Source organism: Acanthopagrus latus, chromosome 19 (assembly GCF_904848185.1).
Source record: "Acanthopagrus latus isolate v.2019 chromosome 19, fAcaLat1.1, whole genome shotgun sequence".
Classification (NCBI taxonomy): Eukaryota; Metazoa; Chordata; class Actinopteri; order Spariformes; family Sparidae; genus Acanthopagrus; species Acanthopagrus latus.
Window position 1 is genome coordinate 10,195,989 of NC_051057.1, and position 18,939 is coordinate 10,214,927.

At 42.0% G+C, this 18,939-nt stretch overlaps 1 protein-coding gene across 8 annotated transcripts in view; it reads left to right on the top strand.

Annotated features, from left to right (window-relative positions):
- Nucleotides 1–741: 741 nt before the first annotated feature.
- Nucleotides 742–18,939, top strand: part of phldb2b (pleckstrin homology-like domain, family B, member 2b) — a 41,431-nt gene continuing 23,233 nt past the window's right edge. For 2 of the 8 annotated variants that reach the window (XM_037079324.1, XM_037079323.1), the window contains exons 1-5: nt 743–977; nt 9,924–9,980; nt 10,152–10,275; nt 12,159–12,257; nt 12,977–13,060. In XM_037079324.1, coding sequence (XP_036935219.1) covers nt 945–977; nt 9,924–9,980; nt 10,152–10,275; nt 12,159–12,257; nt 12,977–13,060 — 397 coding nt within the window. In that variant the 5' untranslated portion in view covers nt 743–944. Of the gene's footprint in view, nt 978–9,923; nt 9,981–10,151; nt 10,276–12,158; nt 12,264–12,976; nt 13,061–15,265; nt 15,630–18,939 lie in introns of those variants that run through there. The other 6 variants (XM_037079326.1, XM_037079330.1, XM_037079322.1 and 3 more) reach the window with 5 other exon arrangements.

Sequence of the window (18,939 nt, forward strand, 5' to 3'; positions counted from 1 at the left end):
TTAACTACCCATTTATCAATCATCCCAGTGTACTTGTAAAGTGTGGCTCTAACAGTGACATTTGTACTTGTTTGTGCAGGCACTGGCAAGCACTCGCCTGCCATCAAAGAATATTCATTTTTTGGGTGAACTTATCCTTTAACCACCTAATACAGCTACATATACCCTTTGAATATCATCACAGGGGTTTTTTTTCTTTTCTCACAATGGAAGCTTAATGCTCAATTTCAGACACCATGACTTAGTCCCAGTTGTGCTGCATTATATAACTCTTCCCAGTTTGTCTCTCTCCATAAACCCATTAATTCCAGTCCTACAGTGTCAGGACTGGGTCGCGTCCTGTGAATGGAGACTTGTCTGCATTCCTGTTGTAATATCATTAGCTGAACATGCCTCTTATCTGGTGTCTTATCACTGCTGCCAAGTGGGCCTGAAAAGAATGCTCTCTTTCTCTTATTTTTTTTTTTTTTTGTCCCCCTCTCCCATTTTCTCCCTCTCTTTGCCACCCTAAAGGCTTCACCTCTCGTTTAGAACGAGGGGTCAAGTGTAGGGTGGTCTGTTCCCACCTGCGCATTAGGCCTTGTGTGTGTGTGTGTGTGTGTGTGTGTGTGTGTGTGTGTGAGAGAGAGAGAGAGAGAGAGAGAGAGAGAGAGAGAGAGAGAGAGAGAGAGAGAGCCTCCCTCCCCTCATCCAGTCTCCAGCTCCACTTCCAGCTGTTGCCACATTCCTCCGCACGTCGCGATTGGCTGGAGCCGCCGGCTTTTTTCTTTTTTTTTTTTCTTCTTTTTTTTTTAACGTCTGTGTGCGTCTGTCTGTTTGTGCGTGTGTGAATGTGTCAGAGGGTTATAAGTCTTATACCCAGGCGCCCACATGCCGCACAGGGGAGAAGTGTCAGAAGATTTCCGGGATTTGTAGGATCGTAAGAGCGTCCTGTCTCCTGCACGATGACAGAAGTGGCCTGTCCCGCTTCTCTAATGGTGAGCACCTTTCTGTCTTGCGCTCGGCTTCGTGGACAGCTCTGTGACAGCTCGAACATGTTCCTTTTACGCGCTGCTCGACCAGGGACGTTTGCTTGAAGTCTGGAGCGGTGTTTAAATCCGCAGCTCAGGCTGTTCTTTGCCGTGTTTGTTTCTCAAGTGAGCTGTTTAACGATAAGCTCAATCTGATCCGACTTTAATTCCAGGGCTTTCTTTCTCACTGAATGAAACACAGACAGTTCTGTTTGATTCTGGGCCACCCAACCAAAACCCCCTGTTAAGCAAAGGTGCATTATACTGTAAGTTATATTGGAATATTTCCATATTTATTATTGAATTTTATCACTTTATTCTGTTTATCATAACATTGCCAATTTGACCCAAGATATCCCCATTCCAGGTACTTGAATATTTCCATTTTAAGAAACTTTGTACCTCTACTCCTCCACAGTTCAGAGAGTATGAAGTATTGTTCTTTTTTCTTTAATCTGCTACACTTGTCTGACAGCTGATACTGATTTTCTCAGATCACTCTGTGTCATACCGCTCAGTGAAAGCCGTGGTATCTCCAAATTTGGTCATTTAAAAAATTGAATAGTTGATGATGAGCTGAAAATGATCGTAAAGTGAATGAACTACTTAGGATGAGCTGGAAAATGCATGAAAGCGGGCCGTTTTTCAATCGTTTTTCATTTAGAAGTTGACTTTCTAGAGGTACATGGTTCTCACAGGTCGGCACACACACCAAACTTATGGTGATCTTATAGAAAATGATGCTCTGCTGTAGATAAAACTACCTGCCTAACATTGTTAGCTGTAGCCTGCAACCTCATGCACCAGTAATATGTATCCAAAAACATGATATCAATGTAAAAATCTACATTTACATTCCAGTATTTAGTTAAAGATCTGAATACCTCTTCCACCTCTGACCCAAAATAAACTGCAAAGTTCTATCAGTGTGTTTCCAGGTGGATCAATGTTTCCAAGTAAATAACGAAATCCAGATTATAGCTTCTGTGTGCACAAAGGGACACAGTGTCTTAACACCATCAGCGTCACAGTGTTGGGCAAGGTTTTTCAAGATGGCAGCAAGTCAAATAAAGTAAAGTGAAGGAGCCAAACTGACAATGAATTCACAAAGCTTCAGAGAGCCCAGATTTCTTCACCGCGTTGTGAAAGGAATCTTTGTTTTGCGTCCTTTAGTAGAGACAGCGAGGCACGTCACCGTTAGCTGAGATAAAACAAATGATTGAATTAAGTCAACTCGAATATAGTTTGGGAATATTTACTAAATCAAGGACTTATCTTGACATAATTATTCTCCAGTAATCAGTTATGACAACAGTTTTTGAGCATTTGAACGTTGTTGGATTTAAAGTACACCAGTAGTGCGCACCACAGGGATGTTATATGGCCTATTTGAAGACAAATCAGAGGATTGCGTTGGTTGACTCTTTGTGGTAGGATATTGTATGTAGGTGTGTGAAGGAGAACGAGCTTCATCCCTCATTTGACACAAACTTAGAGAGTATCTGTGGTATGAGTCAAGCCAGTGCACCTAAATTATTCCATGACTCAGAATTGGAATCTGCATAATCATTCCTGTGATTTAATTGAAGCACAACATGTTGCTTCCCCGCAAACAGAGAGAAAAAAAGCATTTTCCTGGTTTCGCGACAGCAGTACCTCCATCAGAATGCTAAGCTAATGTCAAAACCATTCCGCCTGTCAACTTGGCCCGTGTCATGATGTGGAAACCAGGAGGACGCAACTGTTCTGTCACAAGGACACCAAAACTGTTATCAGCTGCTAGACTCATACCAGAACGAAAACATTATGATACGCGGTATGTGAGCATACACGTAGATTTAGATAAGGGTGTTTTTTTTCTCTGTGCAGAAGTTAATTTTGTCTCTGCTCTTGTTGCCAAGATATCCATTTCTGCTTTTCCTCCAGAGGGAGTACTGTTTATGTGTTCACCAGGTATATGTCAGCTGAAAAAGGTAAAAAGAAGAAGAAGTCTGGCTCTGTCTCTGGTGCAGTATAGGATCACATTTTGTTTTGAGGCCAGTGGTGGGGAACTTTTTTTTCTTTCAGTCCAACATTAATCTCTTTTACTTCATCTCTGGATTCTTGAGTCTGCGTTTTTATCCATTTCCTTTTCTTTTGTCTCCTGTTTCCCCCCCACACGCTCCGTTAGTCTCTCTTGTTATCTCAAAGTCCATCTCTCTGCCTTCCTCTGTTCTTGTCTATCCAGCAGCCACAGCTCAGTTAACCCATGTGAGCTATGTTTTTCTAATGTGGGTTTTGTGTCCCTCGAACAATTCACCGTCCCTCCTTGTCTCCCTGTCATATCCGGCCCCTCAGAAACCCAAACATCAGTTGATCCCCTGCATCTGGCGGTGAAGGTAATCTGGGCTTTTCCGAAAAGACACACACACCCTAGATAGAAATTCAACTTAGATTTCCTCCAACTTTGAGTCAGCTGCAATAACAATAGACTTTCTTTCCTGCGAGGATCTTGCATTTCGGTAAATGGAAAAAAGAAAAAAAAAAAGCGAGAACAGGAGTGTGAGAGAGTTGGAGTTGGAGAACAATGCCGGTGGATGCTTGTTGTGTTTGAGTGAAGGTTTTTTCAAGGTCAAGCTGTGTTAATCAGCTTGCAGAGTGTTCAGCAAAACACACACAAGACGCACATACACCCGGGTTTCTTATGTAGACCAGTGACAGAGAAGAGCTGTATGTCCAAAAGCACAGCCCTGCATGTGTGTGTGGAAATGGTGAAGCCTGTGGTGTGTATGTGTGTGTGTGTGTGTGTGTGTGTGTGTGTGTGTGTGTGTGTGTGTGTGTGTGTGTGTGTGTGCATCCTTAAAGCGTGTATTAAACTAATTTAAAGCTCTGTTGGAGACTTTATTGGACACAGCGTGGTGAAGGGAAGGGAGGAAGATAACCCCATTTAGCCATATGAATTGCTCTATAAGAGGGACACAGAGAGAGGGACTCCATATTAAACAGCATCTGGGACACAATGCTGGCTTTGTCAGGTGGGAGGAGGAGAGGGTGATGCTGGAATGTAAGGGGAGGGGGTGTTAGTGAGAGACAGAGGGATGGAGAAAGAGAGAGATAATGAAGAAGAGAGGAGAACGGCGAGGCGAAGACAGATTGAAGGTTTCTTCAGTCAGTTCTTTATGCTGTAACTTTACATTTCTTTGGGTTCAGTTTTCAATTTTATGTTGCGACGTTGCTGTCCTGACGGTCTGGTTTGGTTTGGGCTCAAAAAGTAGTTGGTTAGGGTTAGCTCACCTGGCTCCATCTCAACAAAACATGGCTGGAAATTGTCCTGGCATCTCACACTCACAAATGTTGAAACACCACTTCAAACTTTCTGGCCTGGCAGCCGGCACCAGCAACGCCACCACCATCCAGCCCACCTCATGACATGACAGTCAGTCACGGATGCATATTTGAATGCATCCATGGTTTGCAGACTTGTAAAATGCAAGTGCATTAACTAAATTGATATTAATTAATGAATCCTCTACAAGCACATATTTTGTACGCAAACAAAACATGGTCAAGGCTTATCAAACCAGCGTGGAAACTGTTTCATTAGGAGATGCATATAGATGGAAATATATGCAACTGGAACGGGAAATAAAAACATATTCAAACACAGCAATTCCAGCCTATCACTGTCCAAAGAAATGGACCAGGCCAGTAAATTTGCACACACCCCAGCACAAGGAACTCGTGGTGCTCAGCTGTATTTGCCAAAGTGGCTTTTTTGCATGGAACTAGCCAAATTTTACTTCTGTATCAAGTCTACTGTCAGCTCAGTAGTCACCTTAAACACAGCTTGGTGCATCATTTTTCCCCACCGTTATCTACATTGGTTGGTTAATACCACAGTTCATATCATTTTGAGGAGCCGCATGCCTGGAAATGTTCTCTAGCCTAAGGGCAGTGGAAGATATTTTAATAAAGCTGCCACATGTGCTTAAGAAGCAGATGGCCAATATTAAATATCTGCGTTAAAAGTAAAAAAGGACAACCCAGATAATGTCTGTCACATGTTATCTTAAAATTTTTATATCTTAAAGAACATCTCAAGCATTGCAAATGAGCGGCTTCTGAATGTTAATTTGGAAAAATCCATATTGAGGATTTAATCCAGGTTTTATTGCATCAAAATGGACATATGCAAGTGGTGTAACCATCCCAGCTAGCACCAACAAAATCTGTTCCAAACCAGCTGCATTTTAAGCCGTTGGACATATGGCTTTGAGAATGCAGACTGCAACAGAAACAGACAGAAACAATAATGTAGAGGGTAATTGGAACAGAGAGAAAGACAAAACAGATGCAGAGGAAATACAGAAAAGAGGACAAAGGGACTCGACAGAGGGAAGAAAAGCGAGGATGAAGAAAACAAAAGGATGAGATCAAAAAGTCAGAGAACGAAGGCAGGACATGTCCTGGTTTTATGAGTCCTCTCTCCATCTTCCATCACTCTTTGTCTCATGTTCTCCTCTCCTTCCCTGTAGCTCCACGTCTGGCTCCAGATGCAGTGAAAACTGGGCATTTTTCGGGGGACTCAGCTGTTCTACAGATGGGATCAAAGAGAGATTGTAGTGCCTGTGCTTTTCTTTTTCTTGTGTCCTATTGTGTTTTTATGACATTGTTTCAGCTAATCTTCAATTATTGAAAGGGCTTAGGACAACAGGTTTAGGGCAACAGATTTGGAATCAGTGTTACAGGCCTGCCCACGAGGGTTATCGTTCCATTGGTCAACTTTCCCATAAAAGGGAAAAATAAATACCTCTGAAAATTGTCCCACTCTTTCATATCATTCCATTTCAGGAGTTAGTTTGTGGTGAAATGCTGAAGTGTACTTCCCCTCTCTCCCTTGGTCTGCCTCATTTTGATCACCTACTGTATATTTCCCAGACTGCCCAGTGACAGAAGTGAAGAGTTTTGTCTATTTTTGTATTTAGATTTATTGTTGGGCGACAGTTCAGTCTTGGCTCTTTGCGGGTTAACAGCAGAACCTTGTAATAATTACTCATTACATAATATTCACACATCAGACTCCACTGTCTGCAGTGGAAAAAGTGACGTCCTCAGTGACGTTTTCATGTGGTTCAAGTAAAATTAGTAGAATCTTCTATAAAGAAATGGATCAGATTGTTGCTGTATCATAATGTCCTCCATGATAACACCTCTGTGTAGACCATGTTGAGCAATCAATAGCATTATTGTAAAAAAAACTGAAATAAAAAGAAGATCAGTACTCTTTTCTCCTTTTTAAATTTAATTATATACAGTCTCCATACATTTTAGCATGCTAAAATGCTATTATTGGATGCCAATCTGCCTGATTGAAATCCACAGTTGTCCGGGATATGCCGTTCAAAAACTGCTTTGCTGGATTTGGCAATCCCACGAACTTCAAATACAATTTTAAGATGTTACGTCATTACCTTTTACAGTTGCTATTATGAGCATGTTAGCACACATTACCTATTTACACATAACGCAGAGCATTATGAGCGTTCATTCGAGTCCTGTTTCTGGCCACCTGATGAATGTAAGTTTAGTATTCACTCTCTTTTAGCTCAGTTTTGGTCTCCACCAACTCCTTAAAAACTATGTGGCTCTGCCTGATGTCAGTGAGCTGAAAGATGCAAAAAGCCTCCATGGAGCTGAGGTGTATCGCAGAGTTAAGTGATAATTCTCAGTGGGTTAGCCACAACAAGAGAGCCCGTTCATATTCATTCCATCCTCTATAAATATTGGGATATTGAAGAGAGCAGCCATGAAGGCTAGGAAAATAGTAGCACGTCTTTATACTTTCTCTAAAATTGCAAACCTATCTAGACTATCCAGTAATCTCATACTTTAGCACTTTAGTCCAGTGGCCCTGATAGCATCAGTTTTGATGCTTGCCGATTGTGTAGACCCCTCAGGATACCAGAGCTGAAATCTGAAAATCTAGACGGGGGGGTTGACACAGCTCACTGCTCTGCTTAAACTGGAGCACAACAAGGCCAAAGACCTGTCTTGGCCTGCCCAGACTGGAGCTCACCTGCTGAAAGAAGAAGAAGAAGGGGGGTGGGGGGTGGGGGCTATGGAGAAAGAGACAATGAGAAGAAACAATCAGTAAATAAAAAAGAAACTATGTTTTTGTATGGTGGAAGGGAGAGCCAAGGAGGTGGGAGAGGACATACAGGAAGAAAGCGGGGTGAGAAAGAGAACAGTCTTGTGATTAAACTCAAAGCAATCCTTCTCAGCTCTGAACTTAGACTATGACCTCCTTTTTTCCCTCTGGGCCCTGGAGCACCTTTGCATTTGTCCATCTGATGTTGTCATCATATAGTGTGTGTTTGCTTTGTCTACACTAGTGTTGAAAAAAAATCAACAGGAATGTGGGGCCTCATATCTACATGTGATAACAAAAAGAGCTGATGCGTGACTTTATTTGTGGATGTTTGTGTGCTCATAGGGGTTACAGGGGTGACTGAATTGCAAAGAATAGCAAGTGTGTGTGTGTGTTTGTGTGTGTGTGTGTGTGTGAGAGAGAGAGAGAGCGAGAGAGAGAGAGAGAGAGAGAGAGAGAGAGTTTAAAGGCAGTAAGGGTGTTAAAGCTGTAAAGGAAGTGACCTCAGAGAGGAAGCTGGCGCTGAATTTGAGGAAATGGTATATGAGGAAATGGGCTGGCTTTGATTTGCGCTTCCTCTGCTTGTGACTTGAGGAAGAAATGAAAATAGAGGAGAGTGAGACTGAAGAAGGCAGAAGGATGGGAAAGGAGAAATGAAAGAAAGATGGGGAAGAGAGGGAAGAAGAGAAGACAACGAGGTTGGAGAGCTGGAAAACAGTTGAAAGAGCACAAGTGAGCTTTTTAGAGGCATAGGAAGGACGGGAAAAGTATTGAAAAACAAATACGATCTTTGTGGTAAAAAACTGTGTGAGGTGGATCATGATTACAGGATTATAACGGGATAACATAGAGGAAGGGGGGTATAACAAAAAGAGAGAGGAGGAAGAGAGGAAGGAGATGACAGAATGTGGAAAGGGAAATGTGGTTGAGGTGGTTTCCCAAATACTGTAATCATCTCTGCTTTAGTGAGAAGCATTTCACTCATCCAGCTGGGTGTGTGTGCATGTGTTTGTGTCTGTGAGTGTGTGTGTGCACACGTAAATACAAGCGAGACTGTTTTTCCTGTATTGAATTGTAGGGTAGTGCAGGGGTTGTCCTTGGCACTGGATCTGAGTGTGTTTACTCAAACACACAGGCATCTTTAAAGCAGTTTTGATTTCACCGCCTGTTATCGTGCTCGTTACTCTTTGTAGTTTCTCATCGCTTCCTGCTTATTCCCGCCCTTTAAAGATTTTGACTTGATTTTTTTTATCTCTATCTTGGACTCCACTGTCAACTAGGAAGATCCAAGTTATCACCAAGCTGCAACTTTCTGGGTCTGAAAATTGAAGTGCCAAAAGCTGCAGCTCCTCTAATGGCCACTTGAGGGCGGCTTTAAAAGCGAGTCAATCCCCCATAGACCCCCATAGCAAAGTGTCCAACTTTACAGCTGAAATAAACATGGCTGGAGGCTGTAAACATGTTTATTTCAGCTCTGAGGTTGGACGTTTTAATGCGAGCTATTGAGCTAACTATCCACAACCAGAGGTCTTTCGGCTCAATTGAGCTCAACCCATGTTCCACCTCTTTGCCCATTTTTCCATGAGCCGTGAGTAAGCTGAGCCAGGCACTGACAGGATGTAGAGGTATAACAGCTGCCGGAGACGCCCCATTGATCATAACAATGGCTCTTCAGAAACCCTTAGGTAATTTCACAATGTATATGTCCATGTTTTAAAAAGTGTATGGTCACCTCATCAAATCCTCTCTAGGGAACCCTAGAGGCTGAAAGTTGTATTACCACCGTTAACTTTTACTTTTCACTTTATGTCCTGAGATAGACGCTTAATGCTAATGCTAAATGCTAAACCAAATAGTTTAATTTCTTTGGGAGCAGGAATGTAATCAGCACAATCTACTATTAACATTATGACATACCTTTGACATTTGACCAATGGTACAAGAGGAGCGCTGATGGAGTCTCCAAAGTCTCCTCTGGGAAGCATGAATGAACTCAGTGAACTTCATCAACTCTTACATTTGGCCCTATGGTTGCACTAGATGAGAGGTCAGAGGGGCTATCAAAATATTAGGAACCATCATCTTGGTGCCATGAATGTCTAATTTCTGTGTAATCCTGAATAGACGTCAAGATACTATCTTGACGTCTATTCAGGATTACTCTGGACCAAAATGTTGGACATACAAGTCGAGTTAAGTCAGTCTATTTTTTCCAAGCCCAAAATCACCATCACACTGCCTTGTTGGGCTTTACAGTCCCCCCCCCCCCATGCATATCATGCAACTGATGTTGACCGCTGTCAACTGCTGTCATTTGGCTCTGCTGAAAAACACGCGTGCACACACTTTCAAAGCACCAGGCAGTGCATTCATTACCAACAACTCGTGGGAACTCTGTTTTCATGGAACATTCCTATCAGTTCCTCCCACTCCCAAGTGGTATTTTCCCCTTGGAACACTTTCACACGGAGAGTTCCTCTCATGTGGCAGCAGCTGGGCATGCAATGCACAGTTGATCTTTTTTTTTTTTTTCTTTGCATGCGTTTGTTGGTGTTTATGTGGGTGTGTTTGGTGTTTGAGTGTAGCTATACATATGAGGCGTAGTCTCATATGTGTGTACCTGGCAATGTCATTAGTCTGTTTTTTTTGTTGTTGTTTTTTTAACATATTTAGCTTTTATTAAATAAGGACAAAAAACAGAACATAAAATACAATCAGTTCATTTAAAGTACATTATTATGTGTGTGTTCTGAGGTGCATTTCGCTTCTCTCCATCTTAACTGCAGGACTCTGAGATGATGTTCCAACCAGAGTCGGATCAGATGTCTCCAATTGAACCCAAGGTGAGAGGTCTTATTCCAAAAGTCTTTATTTAAAGGTAGTTGGCCATATGAATCCAAAACAATTCAACATTCAAGGTTCAGCTTTTTCTAGATTTACCACTATGAATAATATACTGATATAAAATAGACTGTGTGTGAAAATGACCTTTCAACTCTGACCAATGCTTGCAGTCTCCGCCTCTGGACCTGATCGACACAGGGAAGGGGCTGAAGGTCCAGACTGCCACTCCACATCTGGTGAGCCTGGGCAGCGGGAGGCTGAGTGTGGCAATCACCCTGCTGCCACTGAAAGAAGGTAACGCTCGCGCATACACACACACACACACACACACACACACACACACACACACACACACACACACACACATACACAGGTATTCCATGGGTTAGGATTACCAGGTCATACAGTCACTATTCATCTTTCCCTGACTTCCCAACGCCCAGGATCAAGGATGTAATTTCTCTCAGGTCATGTAAAACTGTCACCTGTGTTGAAAGCAGTTCTTTGCAGTCTCCTCCCTGATTGCTTTGTTTCCCCCTCCTTTTCCCGCTCTACTTCCCCACCCTCCCACCCATGGCTTCATTTCCATGGTTACTGGAGAGGTGGAGGCGCGTGATAGGGGAAAGTGATACTCTAGGCTTGGTCGCAGTAGAGTCAAGACAAGGAGCCAACATTACTTCCTCCCACAAGACTCCTTCGGACTGAAAACATATTCATACAAGTGACTACATCCAAAATTGTTGGTTATTTATTTTTATTGTTGTCGGGGGTTGAACGAATTCCACTTATTGGCTAATGCAAGGACTGGCTGCAGAGTTATCCCTACAAAAAAATGAGGACAACACTGCGCCAACCCAAACAGCTATAAAACGGGAATGACCACTCACAAAGCACGGTCTCATGATACTGTCTACTGCAACAAAGAGAGAGCACCAATACCATTAAAACGAAACTGAAATCGACACTATTCCTTGGAGAAGCAGTTTTCAGATCAGTTCAAGATGTTTTTTTCATTCAACAAATTGCATCAAGCAAAACACCGGCGTAAATAATCCACTGAATGTGACTGCGGACATACACAGGATGATTATGGTGACATATTGGCAGTGTATTTATAGTTATTATTTATAGTTTCTCTATCATCAGCCACCCACAGGTGTCCTTCTCCTTCAGTAACTCTCTCTCATACACACACACACACACATGCACACACACATACATTCATCACATCAGCAAACCACAGGAGCCATAGCTTTATTATTATTCCACTTAGTTGGCCAAACACATGATAGCGAAGGAATGGCAGCAAAGATATTAAGATTTACAACACGATAAAGTTAGACATGCTTGTACAGCTGATTAAAATTCAATAGCCCGCAGACAGTAGATGGAATACTAATACAAACGGACTGACATCAGATTAAAAGCGGTGAAAGTCGGTGAGTATGTGTCCTTTCGCGGGAAAAGAACACTGGCGACTCTCGCACACACTTGCAGAGTTAACATGTCCCGTGTGGATCACAGAGATCTCATTATGCAGAAAGACAGACACTTTTTTGTTTTGCCTCCTCTCGGCCATGAGAGCAGTGCAGTGAAACAAATGTACTGCCCTTTAACTGGATGGATTTATTTGCTTTTTAAATTAGGCTATAGCCAGTATAACAAATTGCAGACAAAGTGGTTAGTTTCTCCTTCAGGGATACAAGTGATTTTAACCACTTGTGAACACCGTGTTTTACAGAATAACACAGTGGATGGCATTAAACTGAGAGGTAAGCATTTGGGCCGACGGATGGATTTTTTCAAAGCAGCCCGGACGCCTGTTATAGTTATGACTATTACTATTCGTTGCATAGACCGTAACACATTTCCACGCGCTTTCACAATCTTCCAGCTTGGCGTGTCTTTCCGTGAGGAATGCCAACAATGTGTACGAGCCATTTTAGCAGAACTGAGGGTCTGTTTTTCCTCACAATGTGTCTACTGAAGAAGAAAGACCAGTTAGAATTCATATTACTCGAGCTGCCCTTTAAAGTGTGGATCATAGACCACACATATGGTTCAAACAGACAGTTTAAAAGGTTTCCACGGCGACATGTGGGTCAGTGTTTGGTCGAATATATTTATTACATTTTTCTTTTTAATGATGATCACATATGTATTGCTTGACGTTACAGGGGTGACCCGCATAGGCCGAGAAGATGCGCCCGTTCCGCAAGACATCACCATCCAGGGGCCTGGCATCGAGGCAGAGCACTGTCTCATCTTCAATGAAGGTTGATGTCAGTTCACTTTCTACACAATGAATACTTAATATTGGGAAGCTTCTGAGTTAACAGTTCAGTTCTCACCCTTTTAGCGCTGAAGTGTTCCTTTAATCACCAAGGCTTTTAACCTTAGTTTGGTGTATAATCTAGCCAAAAGTAACATAAATTCCACTGGTAGCAAATCTGCCGGCGAAGTGAGATTACAATATTTGAAATCATTTTTCAAAACTCCAACAGAGTGGATCTGCCAGATTTCATCAGTATGTAATAAGTCTTTTGTTTTCTTAGAATTATTATCACAAAATGTCAACAGAATCAGTTAGAATTACTATATTAATCTTTCAGTTGTTTCAATCAAAACAAAGTTTAGAGATAAATATGGAACCGGTCTATTAAGCTGGAAATCTTCCGGTGCACTGTCAGTGTATTGTGTGAACGATAGAAAATGATCTTTGAAGGGGCCGAGAGAAGCTGAGTGATTGATTACGCTCTTGAGGTTGTTTTTGTTCCTGTGTGATTCAGCACATGTAATTACTACTCTGAGCATCCAGACTAGAGCCTTGTACTGGTGACGGAAATAGCACGGTTCTATGTGAATGTTGTGATTAAAATCTATTTTGTAGTTAATTAGCTCTTTGAATAGGGAGACTCTTTTCCTTTAAGTGATGATGTAGCAAATTGTAAGGGTATACTGATCCTATACTTTGTCACCATTACCTACGACACAGGAGGGGTGGTGACCCTGGACCCCTGTGATCACCTCTGCAGTCTGGATGGAGTGCAGGTCACTGTGCCCACACCACTCACACAGGGTAAGACACACACAAGCTTTGATACATTGCCACCTACTGGTCGATAAAAGAAGTGGAATGAACGTTGACTTAATTGCATGGAGTGAGCATATTTTCAGAATTTCATAAGTCAGTTGTGTGTGTGTGTGTGTGTGTGTGTGTGTGTGTGTGTGTGTGTGTGTGTGTGTGTGTGTGTGTGTGAGAAAGAGAGAGAGAGACAGAGAGTGGTTAGTTTGTGGTTTGGTTAACTTGCATTCCTTTCAGTGTGTGTATGAGTCATATGGGTACAGTTAACATTGTGCTGACGTTTTCCATAGAAACAACAGGGTGCGCAGTATGTTTGTGTGTATTTTCGCATGAAATGCACAGGTCTGTGTATGTCTGTGTGCGTGTGTGTGTGTTTATGAGCACTTCCACATGTTTGTGTATGTGTTTTCAATGATGTAGTGCTCTGGTTCGGTTTAATTCGTAGTGGTTTGGAACACCGAGCTGCAAGTGAGTCACAGCTTCCAGCAACAGCAGAGGATACACTACTCATGGAATTAAAGTTAGATACAAACAGCGTAGCCTCCCAAAACTGTCTCTCCTTTCTTATCTTCCTGTCCACCCTTGTCCACGTGCCTGTCTGCTCTCTGTCTGCCAGTACCTTGATCTGTTTATCTCCTGTCTGTGCCTCCTCTCTTTTCTTCTCCCTTCTCTCAAATTCCGCTTTTCATTTGCAGAGCTCTCCCAGTTTCTCTGTTTTTGACTTATGTAACAATTTCCACTTGGTGCTCCTTCCTCTGCAAGAGCGGCTTTTCCTTCTCCATGGCTCCAACTTTCTCTGTGTACGCTTTTCTCCCTTTCATTGAGCCCCGTGTGGCCTGGCCATTTTGAGTTAAATATTGACAGGCCTATTTATCTTCCAGCTGTGCCTGGCTGATTCAAATATTGACCGCGTTTGGTTGTGTCTACACACACGAGGTCAGGACATTGTGAAGCAGCAGGGGTGGAGAGAAGGAGTGAAAGACCAAAAGGGGCTAAAAAAAAAAAAAAAAAAGTCAAAAGGGCATGGTTTGGAAAATTATGGAGAGAAAGCGAGAGAGAGTGAACATCTTTCAAGAATATCCACTGGCCTCGGATGCTCTGGGTTGAGTTAGTCTAACCACACAGACACACAGACACATATACACGCACACACACACACACACACACTGTAAGGCAGCCTGGAGATGATTAGCTATGTTTAGGAAGTGATCTGTTCTGTATTTGGGACTTTTGAGCCTGACCTGGAATCACATCAGCATCACTGTTAGCTCACCAGAACAGATGGAAGTCACTTGTTGAATAGTGATGTGTTCATACAGTGTAATAACAGCTATGATGACAGTATAAATCATTGTGTGGCAACAAGAGCGAACATGAGAAAACCAGCAGTATAGGCACTGCAGGCTCTCTCATTCATTCTTCTTCTTACAAAGAAGAACTAACCCTGCTCTTCAGTTTGCATTTTAATGGAGTCTGCGTGTAAAACTCCATGTCCCGGCATTCACACCAGTCTGAAGCAAATGCAAATCCTGCTGCCAAACAAAACACAGCCACTACAAGCACTCTCCCTCTCTTTCTCTATCACATACACCTCAGCAAACAAGATAAAAAGACAAAGTAGCTGTAAGAGGGTTCATGGTGCGTTGCAGATGACAAAGCATCTGAAAGAAGCAGCCAGACAGACTGCCCCTGATTTAAACTGAGGGGGCAAAGTACCATAGATTTTTTTATTTGCTTTACACTGACTTATTTCCTTTAGAAAGTCTTCTACGTTGTCTTCAGCAGGCCAGTCTGTCTGGCATACCTCAAATCCCCTTCCTTCCCCTTTTCTATTTTTGTTTTGTCTCAGACATCAATTTAAATGCCTCCTAAATGAATTAGGTTGTCATTTCAATATAATGAAATCACCAGTTTCACCAGGTTTTCAGTTCAGCCCCTATATTCCTACTGGTTTGGGGTTTCACTGGTCCAAAACATTTCAAAGAAAAGGGAAGGAAAATAGGTAGGTAGACAAAGAAAAGCTTAGGGGGCGTCTACCAAATACCTCACTGTCTAATAGACTTTGAACCTACCATCTGCAGATAGGGGTGACGCGGGTCAGCGCGGTTGGTTTACATTTGTTTTTTGATTAGTCGCACGTGTGTTTTTTCTGTTTTCCTTACTTTTGTCAAGTCCTAAACCGTTAGTAGCGGCTTTATGTTTCTTGACAGTAACCGAATCGTTCGCCGTCGTAAATGTTGCCCATTTTCGCCCCTTTTTACCGGCAGTTGGTACAGTCCGGCACTCAGACTTGTGGATGGTAATTCAAGCAACTTTCTTCCACACGGAGTGAAGACGGGAGAGGAGGCTTCCCACTGAGGAGGAGGAGGAAAGAAAACAACAACACAGACACTGGCAGAAGCGGAGCTAGATAAATAGTAGTATTTTTTTTTTATTTTTTATTTTTTTCAATTTTTGGTTTTAGGTGACTTTTGTAGCCCGAGTTCTTGTCATGATAATTTGTCAGACGTTAAGAAGAAGAAGCTGAAGTCGTGATACGTGCTCACTGAATGGGACTCAAAAGGTTTGTGACGGATGTTTTTTTTTTTATTTGTTAAGCTAGCTTTTCTGACAAAAGTAACATTAGAGTTGTATTTAACTTCCCCAGACAGTGTGTAACGCTGACATATATGACTGTGTTTGGTGAACTCCATCCTGTCTGTCTCTCTTTCTTTATTTCCCTCTTCTCTGTGATGCTAGTGATGGCCGATTCACCTCTAAACCGGTGACCCCCACCTCTCTAGTGTGTTTCATGAGCACAACGTAGGTCACATGCTCATTGAACAGTTTGGACAATGTTCCCAATCGTGGATTTGGTAGTTATCTCCGTCAATCGGTATATCTGCCTCCCGGTATTTGAAGCTTTGTTGTATCTGACATTTAAATGACCAGATAGGGCAATTTTTATGATTATTTTTTTGTTCTTACATAAACAGCATTTTGCAACTGATATTGAGTTTCCTTTAAAAACCTAAAACCCCTCTAATCGGCTGCAATGGGGTCCACCAGAAATACTAATGAAGTACCATCTGTCACTATAGATCAGTCAACAATGCAAATGCACTGGGCTGATATCACTGAACTGACCTAGCCTCTTTGCTTTTTTTTTTTTTTTTTCTTTAAATAGTAGAAAACTGAAGCTCCACATGACTTAGTGTCAGCAGGAGAGCAGATGTGAAATCAGTGCTGCCTCTCAATGCAGTCCAAGCCACCGAGTGGTGAAAGTTACATTCTTACATGCAGCCAAATGGTGTAGGCGTTCCAGCACAGCCTGTTTGTTTTAGCATATTGCCTGCACCTTTTTAGATGTAAATAACCCTGGTGTGCATGCCTCAGGGTCACACATTTTGCTGTCAAGTTCACAGACTGGTGTGATTGCACGAGACAAAAAGAAGCAGCCCATGGCTATGAGGACAGGCACAGTGGGCAGGATACCTGACACCTGGCCACAAAACCTGCTTCATTGTCCTGGATGTTATTGTGTTCACAAGCCTCTCTTCTGCCTGCCTCCAGCACATTTGGGCTCAGAAAAAAATCTTACACTATAAACCAGAGAAGTGAGACATATGTCCTTTGTGATCAGTTTATATGGTGTTTGTTTTAAGCTTTCTTTCCTTTCTTCCCTGTAGATTAGAGCTTGTTAACAGTGTTTGACCATTGTTGTCCCCAGGCTTGCAAACCTTCACTTGAGAGAAGTGGGGTGGGGGTTCATGTAGTGATTCTTTGTGGATGAGGTTTGATTTATAGAGTGTAGCGCAGATATCTATTGACTGAGCTTATGGTCTGGAGCCAGCTTTTGCATATGGATTAGTGAGGCATGGTATATATTGGGCTGATAAATTATAGGAATTGCATAAGTTATTTATTGTGTTGGGAAATCATAGCTCATAAATGGAGACAATAATACAAAGCCAAATTGCTCTCATTGACTCAAAGGGACTCTGTAACAACTTTTACAATTTGTCTTACATATGTTAATCACTTTTTTTATTGGCCATATGTGCGTGGATGGCAAAGTGAAGTGAAACGTGAGACCTCTCTGTTGCTTGTGCAAGCCTGTAGACGATTAGTTTAAGTTGTATAATGCATGTGAATTGTGGAACAGCATGGCAACAGTAGCTAATGTTATTTTAGAAATGGAGTTTGCTGAGATAAATTTACGACTGGCTTCGAGCACAAAACAGAAGTTCCACAAGTGCTGCATCTGTACACCTGGATACAGTAGGTGGGGGTGTATCCATTACATTTAGTCTGGGTATTATTTTTGTATAATGTTCTACAAAGGTTCTGAACAGATCATCATAGTGCTGTGGAATATTATCTGTCTTTGCTCACTACATCTTAGCCTTTCTTATCCTTATGTGTGCTCAAACTACAAGTTAGGAACAGAATTATGAAGTTATTGGTTATTTCAATGGTGCAGGCCATGAGAAGCAGGTAATTATCTGTTGTCTGTATTGGCTGAAAAAAATCCAATACTGTGCATCACGCTGTTTCCTCTATATCCATTCAGGGGTGGTGGACTGATATAGTGAGGACATTACAACTGCAGCACGCTAAAATGGGAAAATATATATTTAAATGTTTAATTCATGATCAAATGGCTAAATATAAATAGTGTTCCTGCAATCACTTTTGGTGCTTGAACAGACATGGACCATGAACATATACCAAGAATTATGCCCTGCCACCGCTGCTACAGATCTACTACAGAGGAAACACTGCATCTCTAATCTGAATGTGTGTGTGTGTGTGTTTGTTCCTGTGTGTATGATATAGAGAGAAAGTGTGCGAATGACTGAAACAATCTGCACCGACTCCCTTGAGAAAGACCAGTCTGTTTTTTTTATGATGTGACTGCTGGACCCTTGTGCCCCAGAGAGGGTAATTTGTGGTTTTTGAGGCCAATTTACACTCCCACTGGGATGTGTGTGTGTATGCATCTTTTCATGAATGAGTAAATTCAGCTACCAGTACCTAGCATATTTAAGGGATCAAAGCAACAATTTGAAGGCAACCAGTTAATTAATTAAGACATGTTGATAAAGACAGATGAGGACTCTTTTTCCTGACTGTTCTGGATTGTGATTACTTCTCAAAACCTGACCACTTAGCAGATATGTGTGTTTCATCGACATGGGATCCTTGTAATTGGTTTATTTTTCATACTAACCTAACGTTCTCAATTTGGCAATTCCTCCACTTATGCTAACCAAATAAAGAAACAGTTTTGAGTTTCCTCTTCCATAACATTGTGGTAAGAGTGTAGTTTGGTTCGCTCAGATCTACATGGGAACAGAAATTGGCTCCAGACATGATACAGGCTCGTACATCTGTGTCCTCAAAGGCTCTGAGGTCTGACTTTGTAGATGGCAAACTTTAAATTATCCTATAAATGTATATACAGACTAATTTCCAGCTTTGTTGTTGTTGGATAGGGTCTGTCCATATGTGTGCGTGTGTGTTGGGGGGGTAGACCTTCAACATGGGAGGCTAACTCAATTTGCTGGTAAACACGTGAATGAAATTAAACGTTTTTGTTATGTGGGGAGTGGGCATGTGTTTGTGTGCACGTATTTAGGACAGCAGACTTACCATAAATTTAGTCTGTGTGCAAGCAGTTAAGATTAGACATTTCTGATGGGATGTGGAGGATGCTGTGCCTGTATTTGTATCACAGACGGATTTAAGGAGTCAGGGTCAGGAAGAGGTTAGTCCTTTTCTTTAGAACTGTAATAACTGAGCCAGTGGAAGTTAAATCACCAGATTGTATCTCTTAAAACGCAGGTTCTACATTTCTCAATCCTTCTTTCCTTTTTTCGCATCCCTTCTGG